This window comes from Apodemus sylvaticus, chromosome X (assembly GCF_947179515.1).
Source record: "Apodemus sylvaticus chromosome X, mApoSyl1.1, whole genome shotgun sequence".
In the NCBI taxonomy this organism is placed as follows: domain Eukaryota; kingdom Metazoa; phylum Chordata; class Mammalia; order Rodentia; family Muridae; genus Apodemus; species Apodemus sylvaticus.
The window spans coordinates 16,997,646-17,009,398 of NC_067495.1; the positions used below are offsets into that span (position 1 = coordinate 16,997,646).

General features: G+C 39.5%; 1 protein-coding gene across 1 annotated transcript; it reads right to left on the bottom strand.

Annotated features, from left to right (window-relative positions):
- Positions 1–4,319: 4,319 nt before the first annotated feature.
- On the bottom strand, positions 4,320–9,246 carry LOC127675571 (protein FAM104A-like). Its single transcript, XM_052171635.1, has 3 exons — positions 9,233–9,246; positions 8,832–8,931; positions 4,320–4,544 (listed from the first exon to the last, which is right to left on the bottom strand). The coding sequence occupies exons 1-3, from the start codon at positions 9,244–9,246 to the stop codon at positions 4,320–4,322; spliced, it is 339 nt and encodes a 112-aa protein (XP_052027595.1).
- Between the last annotated feature and the right edge of the window lie 2,507 nt (positions 9,247–11,753).

Consider the following 11,753-nt stretch of genomic DNA (forward strand, 5'->3'; position numbering starts at 1 on the left):
ATTTAGGGTTAAAGCTATCTTAAGCAACATGTGGCATGACAGAAGCCAAGAAATATAGGTTTCTAAGATATTTCTAAATTTATATAATGTTTTATGTGATTCTTATCCTAGAACTCAGACTTATAAAAAATAAGATTTAAAATAATGTCTCTTCAATAAGTTACACTGTCATACAATCAAACACACAAGCTGATGGACAAACTTTGCAATATGAAAATAATGTGTTTGCTATTATTTTAAAGAGAAAAGATTGTTTAAAACTGGGTTTTGCTTTCAAAAAATTGTAGTTATGCTTTAACATTACAAGTTCCTTTTGTTATTTGACCTTCATACAATGGGGTCTGGTTACAGGCTATTTCCTTGCAAGATTGATGGGTGTAGGTCTGGCCTTATCTTACAGATAGAGAGTTTTGGCCAAAAGAATATTTTTAACAGATTCATATGGATGTGGTTCAAAATAAAGTTTCAAACTTAGATCTATTAAACATTAATAAGGCTATATAGAAATTATAAAGGCATTAAAATTCGGCCTTGGATTCACAGCAAATATTAACACAAGAGGCTAGAGTAGCCCTCAACAGAGTACTCTTAATTTTCTAAATCTTGATGACCAAGGCCATACTGCGGCCGATCGACACTGTTCAGAACCTGACAGGCCAAAAGAAATGGTCAAATGGAAAGATGTGTTGTCTGGTCAATGTAAAGGCCCGGATCCTGTCTTAATAAGATCCAGGGGAGCTATTTGTGTTTTTCCATGGGGGGAAGATAACCCATTCTGGCTGCCAGAGTGATTGACTCGAAGAACTCTGACACCTGAAGATGACACCTGGACGGATCCCACAGAAACTACTCCTAGCCCTCGTGCTGCCTCTTTGGATTTGGATTCCTAGTATATTGGTAGAATACAGATGGGCTATCTTGTCAGCCTTCCCAAAGCCAGTGCCTGTCCGTCATGATGCAGTTGTTTTCCCAAAGTTTTTTACAACTAACAAAACCTTAGAATTGCCATACTTGCCGTTTCATCCCACTCGAGCACCATTAGGTGAGAGTCATTCTCTACTAGAGCGAGGTTCTCTCTGTTTTGAATTTGATGGGGTAGGAGAATGCATCAAGCTCACAGGCCAAGCTTTGGGAATGTTTGACAAGCAGAGAGGAGGCTGGCTGAATCGGACCAAGGATACCTCTGACCCAGATAAAACAGTTACAAAATGGGCCTTCTGGCAAGAGGCAATTTGGATCAATGGCACATTTCTATCGCCCAATTTTCTAAACAAGGAGTGTCCTCATCAACCCAGGATAGCTCCCCATTGTAGTTGGGAGGACGAAGGGTTAATCCCTCCCTGGTCTGATTGTCAGTCCTCTATTACTCATTGGGCAGACCAAGCTAGAACTTTTTCTTTTCCCCCCAATATGATGGTAGACCAAGAAGAGGAATTCGCTATGAAACAGGGACTCTTTATACAGGATTTTAGAATGCACCCTTTCCATAAGTGGGTACTTTGTGGAGTTAATGGCAGCTGTTCAGATCTTAATTCCTTGGCTTTTATCCGAGGAGGAGCTGCTGGAAAAGCCTCCTTTACTGGTGCTTCAAAGTTTTTTCAGTTCTGGGGATTGAATGCTGCTATCCCGGAAAAGAGTGGAACTGTACTAATGTATACTAATTCTACCATAGAGATCACTGGATTCAATAAAACCGTAGTGAATCAAACTGACTACCCACCTATTCCGGTATGCGTTTATCCCCCTTTCTTGTTTATTCTTTCAAATGAATCATTTGAAAAGTGTTCCAATGATTCTTGTTGGATGTCACAGTGTTGGGATTCAGAGTGGGATTCAGAGTGGGCTACCCGTGCCATGGTAGCCAAGGTCCCGCGGTGGATCCCTGTCCCCGTGGAAGTCCCTTCCACCCTATCCCTGTTCAGACAGAAAAGAGACTTCGGTGTCACCACAGCCATTGTTGTGGCCATCTTCGTTAGTGCGGTTGCTGCTACAGCTGCTGGGATTGCCATGGTAACCAAAGTTCAAACAGACAAGGCCCTGAACCAATTGTCGATCAAAGTGGCAGATGCTGTCAACGTTCATACTTCTGCTAGTGCTCAACTAAAGGGCTGGTTAATGATTGTTAACCAACGCCTCGATCTGGTAGAGGAAAGACTAGATATTCTTTTTCAACTTGCTCAATTGGGATGTGAAAGAAAACTGGGTGCGCTTTGCATTACCAGTGTGCAGTATGAAAACTTTACCCATGCGGCAAACTTGTCTAGGCAATTGTCATTATATCTTGTAGGAAACTGGTCTGAAGGCTTCAATAAAATTCTCGAATCCTTGCGGGCAGCAGTGTTGGCTATCAATTCGACTCGAGTGGACTTGTCGCTGACAGAGGGACTCTCTTCCTGGATCACTTCAGCCTTTTCTTACTTTAAGGAGTGGGTGAGTGTGAGTTTATTTGGCGCAGCCTTATGCTGTGGATGCGTGTTCATGCTTTGGTTGGTCTGCAAACTCAGATCCCAGCAAAAATGTGACAAGGTTGTGATTGCTCAAGCACTTGCAGCTATTGAACAAGGCGCCTCCCCAGAGATTTGGTTATCCATGTTAAAATAGTTTTGCAAGTATGGGACTGCTCAGCTCTTGCACCCCTAGGCACAGGGATGAGTGAGCAAGTTTTTCACTCTGATGGATTGTCGGGCTAAACACTGCATAAGGGTAGTTCAGAGTTTTGGACACTCTTAGAAGACAAGTCGGATTATTCGACCTCTATCTTCATCCATTACAGAGTGGCTTGCATTTTTTAATATAACAATAAGAGAGAGATGTGGAAAGCCATGACAGTATTTGCCATTACAAGATGGCGCTGGCTTCAGCTGTACCAGCTCAGCATTCTTGGTAAACAAGTTAGGTACGCATGTGCAAGAGCATAAACCACGCCTAGTCTCTGCCCATCCCGTGACATAGATATGGGGTGATGAGTGAACAGCCAATTAAATATGTACACGCCACACCAAGGGGTATATAACGATGTCCATTTTTGGGCTCGGGGTCTTCCTCCATGAAAATCTTCAATAAAAGCTTGGCTGCAGAAGGATCCTAGTGTCCTGCGTGCGTTATTGCTGGTGAGACGAAAGTGCGGGACAAATTGTCCCTTCCCCCACAGCATTGAGCTGGACTTCTCAGCCCATTCCATCAAGCTTCGACATTCCTGGCTGGCAGCCCCCAGCCTTCAGCTGGTGTTATCTGCTGAGAACAATACAGCTGTTTTCACCTTGACAACCAAGGCTGCCTCAGGGAAGTCTCACCTAGAGACCAGCAGAGACCTGCGAGTCTTGAAGCAGGCGACCGGCTGAGAAGAGGAGCCAAGGAGTTCTTGGCCTTATCCTTGATGTGTGTGTGTGGGGGGGGGCAGGGTTGTTTTCTAAAGGATATATATATATATTGACTAAATATTAGTAAAAATCAATCTTGATCGGCAATGTCGTCCTGACTCATTTCTCTTTGCCGCCTTCCTGTTTATCCCCAGAATTCTCTTCCAGGTCTCCAGTTCACATGTGGCCACGGGTGGCTACACTTCTCAAGTCAGATGTTATTTGCAATAGCTTAGATTTTACCAACACTAGACAAATTGACGTAACTGCAAGAGACAACTCAGAAGCAGTAAATATTCAAATTTTGTGCTAAAGCTACAGAATTGTTATACACTTCTCTGACTGAATTATAAGTGTTTAAAACAAGTCTTAAGAGCACTCATAGGAGTGTTAAATGAAGGCTTCTCCCTTGGAATATAAAGAATGTACTTACTATAAACAGGCTTCAAGTTCAAAGCCCACATAAATTAATGTTTACTCCAGTATAGGTAGAAAAGTATTTCTGTAGATATTTCCCTTCTGAGTATCAGCCCATGTTCAAATCAGAATGTGAGCGCACCACCCGCATTTCCCCTCCTTGCCAATACTCATTACTACTGGCTTGGTATTGGCCTCTCCATGGTTTGTTCTTTGACATTTCAAAGAAAAACACACAAACTTTATCAGGATACTTAATTTTTCAAAATAAGAAAATTACATTTTAAATGACTTTTAACATAGTCACCCTAAATGAGCAACTTGGAAACAAACTCGAATTAGACATGTAATCCATTCAGTCTCAGGGGAAGTCCCTATGCTACTATTTTAATATGACCCTTTGAGATTAGAATAGTGGAGCAATACAACAAAAGAATATAATTCCCATTGACATCTTAGTGAAAATAAAAAGACAGGACTGCTTTGAATGCATGCCATTGAAATTTATATCCAAGAAAAAAAGGATTCTTATGTGGTCATGCTTTAATGTCCTCTCTGCTGGCGGCTGTAGAAATGAGCTTCCCTCAAGATGTTATTAATGTGGGTATAAGGATCTCCCTCTTGGATTACTTCATAGGTCTCTTGTAATAATTCATGGATGTTGGCATCTTCTTCAGCAGTATCCTCGTATAAGTTGTTCCCAGGAACTCTCTCACGATTGGTGTTATTGATGTTGCTTTGGTTTCCTCCATTGTCGTTGTTGGTTAACTGGAAGAAAACAGAAAGAAAATGGTTCTCATGTACTGTCATCATTTCCTGTGACCCTTGAAGAATATTGGCATCTCATTCTACAAAAGATTTCATCATCAATAATATGCAATTGCTTTTGCAATTCATTCCCTCCTGACAGCAGCCTTGTTGGTGAAGCAGGCTTGAATAGAACCCATTTGACAGAAGAGGAAAGAGTTCTCCAATGGGCCCAAAAGCCAGTCCCTAGAAATTCTCAGGGAGAGGGTTCAAACAGAGGCTCTCTTGCTCCAAATCCTTACACATATCCACTGGCCATGCTTGAACCATGCATTATAACTACACATATCAGGGAAGGAAGTCCCCATCCTCCAGAATTAAACAGCAATCAATTCTGTAGAATGGGGTAGTGATTGGGCCCAAAGCAAGTAAGATGGAATGCAATTCCAACTACCAATGTGGCAAAGAAATGATGAGAAACACTCCATTCACATATATGGGCACACATGCTTACCTACAAATAACAGGATCCTTCCCTAAGTATCTGTGAATACAGACAGATGTTCACCTCCTATAGCAATTCAAGCTCTTCTCATATCTTAAATGTTTTTGACATTTTTCAATTAAAGCTATAAGAAGTTACAGGTCAGCATTTTTGATAACTAATACCTATTGTTCTACTATTTATGGCTTTAGTATAGTGTGTTTCTGTGTTTCCTCTTAAAATTGTCATTTTTTAAATTATGTCACACTTTCATATTGGCCATACAATATGAGATCTCAAAAACAGAGTCATATTCTGGAATTCTGTAGTCCAGGGATGTAAGTCAGTGCTAGAATGCTTTCCTAGCATGCTTGGAACCATGATTTCCATATCTTTAGGTACAGGAACACGTACTCATATTCATACACACAGCAACATCTTTTTCTAATCTTAGGCCTATCGAAGGAGGAGGATGTGATCACAGGGAACCTTCTCTAAAATACTGAACAATATTGGAAAAGATGTTTTTGTACTGTAATATCAAAAAGAAATTAATTAAAATGAAAAGTGTCCTGCATGACACATTGCAGAATGGGAGGGATACTAACATGAAGAGTGCACCTACTGTGGGAATCAATAGCCCAAGAATGACGAGGAAAATAACAAGAGGCAGTCAGATGCTGCTAGGATTATGATCAGTGGCACTAGGGAAATTCATAAGCCATGTATGTGCAAGAGAAGATATGTCAAGGAAAATGGAAGCCTTTGCCTGTCATGCTGAGAACTCTACAGGAACATGGTATCTACCTGAGCTGAACAGCCAGACATCCTTATAGATGGCTGTAATGGCTTTATATGACTGCACTCCTGGAATTACTTGTCATTGTTTACTACCTGAAACTGAAAAGGCTGAGCATGTCCGCTGGAGTCCTTTGATTATGAACTCTCATAGGCTCCTCACATTCAAAATGACTCCCTCACCTTTCCTGAACCCACCTAACAGTGCACAACCTCTTGAGCCAGATGACAGCCAAGGATATAGGCTGTTGAATTATTACCACTGTGCAATGGACTAAGGGATGAATGACATTCATCTGTGAAATTCTGTGCATAGCTAGGGGGTTCAGCTAGACTTTTGAAGAACAGAATTTGAAATTGGACCTTAGTGTAAGCAGTTTTCAACATAAAAATAGGTACACATCACCTATAGAACAAAAGTGGACCTGTGTATCTTCAGACAGCAACTTAGATTCTAAAGTGAACTTGAGTAAGAGAGTGCTTACCTGAAGCCACAAGTTAGCAAATAAGTGCCATCACCAGAAAAAAATTAGCTCTCTATGGTCAGGACATCCCCAGAGGTGGCCATAAGGATACATGCTATTGTCACTAGTCTGAACCCTCTAGTTTAGACACTACAAAACTTTGTTAGTAGGCATGGGGAAACAAGTCTTGAACTCAACATGAAACTCTCTGAGATAGCTAATGTTCATATATGTAGAAGGTTTTATGATGTCTATCATGAGAGAAAACTTCATTAGCAGACATACCCATGGGTGGAACCTGTATGGTTTAATACTTGCCTGGAAGGCATGATGAGTCCACTGGTATAATACTGGCATTTCAGTTCCTGGGACTAAATAACTGCTCTCCTGACTGGATCTGAGGACTGGGCCCCATGAGTAATAGTGTCCCTGGCACTGTAAACATGGTCAAACCCTATTGCTAGTGAGGCCATAGTTCCTGCACAGTGCTTGTGTGGTACATACTGTTGTTCTGCTAAGTTATCATGTTGTTGTCCTGTCTTGTAAATATTTACGTTTATATCCATATGTCTGCACTGCTCTCCACACTGATTAGAGAAGATTCTAGTGGCAAGGAGTAGTAGTCAATGCAGAACTACATAATTCTCTGAAGTTCTGACACTAAACAACTGTGAGTGCTCAGCTTCAGATGGAACATCTCCTTCCAAATGCCCATGCCTTAAGGCTCAGGGAGCCTGTGGACTAGGAAGCATAAAGGATTTCAGAGGCAAATTACAGCGAGGAACACCATGAAATGTTTTCCAGTGGTGATGGTATGGCTAATGCACATGTGAACTCACAGTTGTGGTTTTCTGCACAAGATCTGAACATGATAAAGACAGGTAAATGTCCCAGAAGGATTTTTTTCTGGCCAAACACCTATTGACACACCATCGACAGCAAATGTTTGCTTGAAAAGGGTTGTTTTTCTGTGTGTAAATAGCCTCTGGTCAGTTACCTGTGATTCCATGGGTGACCACACAGTTCTGTGCACTTGAGTAGCACTAGATGGACAGAGTGATTTAAACAGGAATATACACATATAATGAAAAGGAGGACATGAAAGTTGGAAAGGCATGTGTTGGGAGGCATCCAGTGGAGAGCTGCAGGGAGAGATTGCAGGTGAAAATGACCAAGATATATGGTATTTATGCATGAAATTTCAAAGAATACAAATTAGTATCAAATAGAGATTCTCCTTTCAGGTTGTCCAATGTCCCATCAGGATGATTATTAAACTACCCAGCAAAGGCCACAAACTACCAAGACCAGAAAGAAATAAAACAGGTTACCAAATATTCCATCAAACACCTGAACTTAATTTGTTGACTAACAAATAGCTATTAATACAACATTTGGAGAAAATCTAGCATGCACAGAAGTGTAACTTAAGTATATGTGAGGTCCCTAGTGCATTTCTCTCATTCGTCTTATTGATGTTTCTTCCCTGGAATTTGAGCACGAAGACATCATCCAGTTCCCATGTGATCAATAGCAGAGAAAAGGTCTGGCTTCTGTACTAGTGTAATCTACACACTTGCTTTACACTTTCCATTATCTATTCTACTCAGTTATCATGGGGGGAATACTGGGAAACCATTATTCTGTATCAGCAATACAGACATGCACAGAAGCTTTCAGTTTTTGGGTTTGGACAGCTATATCTCATACCTTTGATCCAGGAATCACATCTACATGCAAAACCCTAAAGATGCTTTTCTTTGAAATAAAGGCCAGTGTTTATACTTGGGTAACTTTATGCAACAAGAACAGGAAGTTCTTCTGTTAAAGAACACAAATTCATTGACAAGGGTAGACCTGGGACCCAGACTCTAGGTACACTTTAACTAAAACCTACCTGTGTTCATGTCCTGGAGGCAGGAATGGTACATGCTGATAAAGCATTTTTTCTCTTTCTCAAGAAAGGTAAAAGTAAACCATACTTACTCATTGCCTGATGAGACTTGTCCTGAAAGCCTTTACAATGCTCCTTACTATGTTATACTTCCATTCAAAGACTGCAGTTATAACTACCCAAGACTTATTAAATGTAACACTTCTGGCATTGAAATGCTAGTTCTTCAGTGTAACGATCACTAAACCTTTCCAAAATGCCTTCACAAAAGCCCCAGTTGCTTTCGGGTTTTCTGGGGAGAAGCAAGAAGAGCATTGTACCTAGCTACTATCATAGGCCTCTACTCTTCTAGTTCATTTCTGTCCTAACCATATCATGTGGGATGTGATTTTTCCTCCATATTTGTGCAGTGGAACAAATTTCTGGAACCCAATCCCTACTGGTTGTGCTTGGGAAAGTCTTCATTGACCTATTCTTTGTTTTACTACACTGTCAAACCATGCTTGAGACAGCATTTAAAGTCCCTCTCTGGATCAAAGCCACTACATCTCATGAAAAGACTTTCATGAGGGCACGTGGGATGGTTCTCTTACCATTGTGGGGATGGAATGAATACTGTATTGTGAGCAGTGAGTCAGAACTTTCAGCTATGTGGCCATAGTTCCTACCTGTTTAGCACGAGAGTCCTCTAAGACCTGGTCCCTCTTGGTCCTCTTAGAATCAGGGGTATGGAGGTTTTCATTCTCGTTGTCATCTGGTCTTCTTTTCCTGAAAACAGTTTTCAAAGGGAGAGAGAGGGACGTCCATGATTCAGTAATTGATCTTGGATGCTTAACTTGTAGCTCTATGCCAATACCTAATTCTGGGATCTTGTCTAAGAACTATTCAGTGCTGCTGTGATGGACTTCCACTCTGCAGCAGGTGGCCCTAATCAGTGGAGGAAACATATCAAACAGGAACTCTGTGTTTACCAAAAGCCCAACTTCAATTTTCCCTAATCAGCATCTCAATTTCAACAACTGTTTCAAACCAGAAATAAAGAATTTTAGGATAAATGATAAAACTCTACCTGACCAGGTCCATTATCGTGTTCCTGACCCACTCCAGTTTAGCATAATCTGTGCCCTGCCATAGAGCAACCCTCAGGATAAGTGTAACTTCTCCTGTTTGTTCCCTTTGGCTAGTGGTTAGGAACACTGAACAGATACTTTCTGGGTACTGTCAGGTCATTTCTGTTGCTATGACAACAATTATTATGTCATGTGACTGCCAGCATCACACCATGGCTGATTACTTTCTTGAAGCCATGTCTAAAAACTGCTTTAATGAAACCAGACATAGTGATACATGCCTGTATTACCAGACCCAGGGAGGCTAAGACCTGAAAATCTATTTGTATTTCCTTTGTTACCTAAGCTATTTTATCAGTTTCAAGCAAGCTTGGCTCTTTTATAGTGAGTTATCATTTCAGACAAAAAAACCCACATTTTCATCACTAATTTTGCTGTGCTGCTTGCAAGTATAATCCATATCTTTCTATTTTCTATTATTTCACAATGGTCTCCCTCTATAGACCAATTTGCCATCAATCTCACTACCATGGATTGGCTGGTCTTGAACTTCCTGTGATTTTTCTGCTTCACCTTCAAGAGTACAATCTACTCACTTGATCTTAAAAGTTTTGTAGAAATCCTATAATTATTTTGAGAAACATTCTTTTTAACTGCTTGATTAGAAATTATGATATATGTTTGGTATTCCTTAAGACTGTAAATTTTCTGATGTCGATTCTTTTGTTAGACTTCAATCATATGCTTTTCATTAAGAAATTCAACATGCTATCAGATTTTTTAATATCTTTTCCATTGCCTGTTTCTATAAGCAGTGTCTAATGGAAAACTGAGAACTGCATGGGAGGTTTAAGTACATCCATCCCTGGATCTCCTTTCCCATGTCAAGTGCTAAATTTTCTTAATGGGTAAGAATGACAAGAGTGGCTAGAAGAGAAGTTCTCTAGATTACTCACTCAGTTTCCTCTTCTACAGGAAGGGAAAAAAATCAGTTCACAGTCGAATAGCTTATCAAACTACTTCTTAATGTCATAGAAGTTGACAATGTATTTAATGTTGTCCTATCTATAAGTGTTATTTTAAAAGTAATATTTAAGAATAAATTTCTAAGAAGCAAACACAAGATTTTCTTCTAGGTATTTTACACATCCAAAACAATTTCAGAACCTAGTAGCTAGCTTTGTGAAATATAGAGTATTGCAAAATAAACTATCTTCCCTTAATACAGTTTCCTGCCAAATAATTGTTTTCTTAATTGCAATAGCATTTTAGTACTTTGGCTTCTAACTTCACATATATTCTATTCTTCTGAGCCGTCCTACCTCATCACATGATCCAAATCACTAACAATTTAAGCTGACTCTAGACCTTGAATACCTTATCATTAAATCTTGAAATGCTTTCCAAAATCTTAGTTGCTATGAATTAAATATGATACAGGACAATGTCTGTGTAGAAAGATAGCAAAGATACTGAGAGCCAATCAAAACAAAACATGAAGCAACACTAACAGATCCACCACACTACCCAAATAAAATCCATGATGTACAGCACTTACTTAAACTTCACATAATGATGAAAGACAAGTTCAACCTGGAAAGATCTGGGTTCTGTTATTACCAGCCAGTTACATGTTTTTCCCTTAAGTGAACTAACCAGGTTGAAACTAATAACATTGATTTTCAAGACAAAATAATAAATAGAAAATTTATATTTTGTAAAATAATAAATAGAAAAATTATATAGAAAAACTGTTACAGACCTCATGAACCTCCAGAAGAAGGAAGAACAATGTGTGGATATTTTGATCCTTATTGGAAAGTGGGTCAAAATACCCATGACTAACAGACAACCAATAGAATGAGCATCATGTTCCCAATGAAGCAGCTAGAGAAAGGACCCAAGGAGCTGAAGAGGTTTGCAACCCTGCAGGAGGAACAATAATATGTACCAACCAGTAACCCCTGAGCTCCCAGGGACTAAAGCACCAACCAAAGAGTACACATGGAGGGACCCTTGGCTCCACCTACATATGTAGCAGAAGATGACCATTTCAGACATCAATGAGAGGAGAGGACATGGATGCTGTGAAGGTTTGATTCCGAAGAAGAAGGGAAAGCATATCAGGAAATTGGTGGGGGGGGGGGGCTAAGCAGGATGAGGGAAAGAGGATGGGGGGTTGGGGAGGTAAATAAGAAAGGATTACCATTTGAAATGCAAATAAATAAAATATCTATTAAAAAGAAAAAATGAAATCTTCAAAGAATTAAATAAATTGTTCCCAATGAAAATCTACAACTTTATAAAGATGTCAGTTAATCTAATAGTTTTATATAGATGTAATTTTTAAAATTTTTAATATTAATTAACACACTGATATAAAACAATCCAAGATAAACTTTTTTAAAACTGTGAAAATACCTTTTATAAAATTATGATAAATATGAAATATACTATATTTATTACTAAAGTACTAGTAAAACTTATATAAATGGTTTCAAATGTATAATAAAGTGTAAG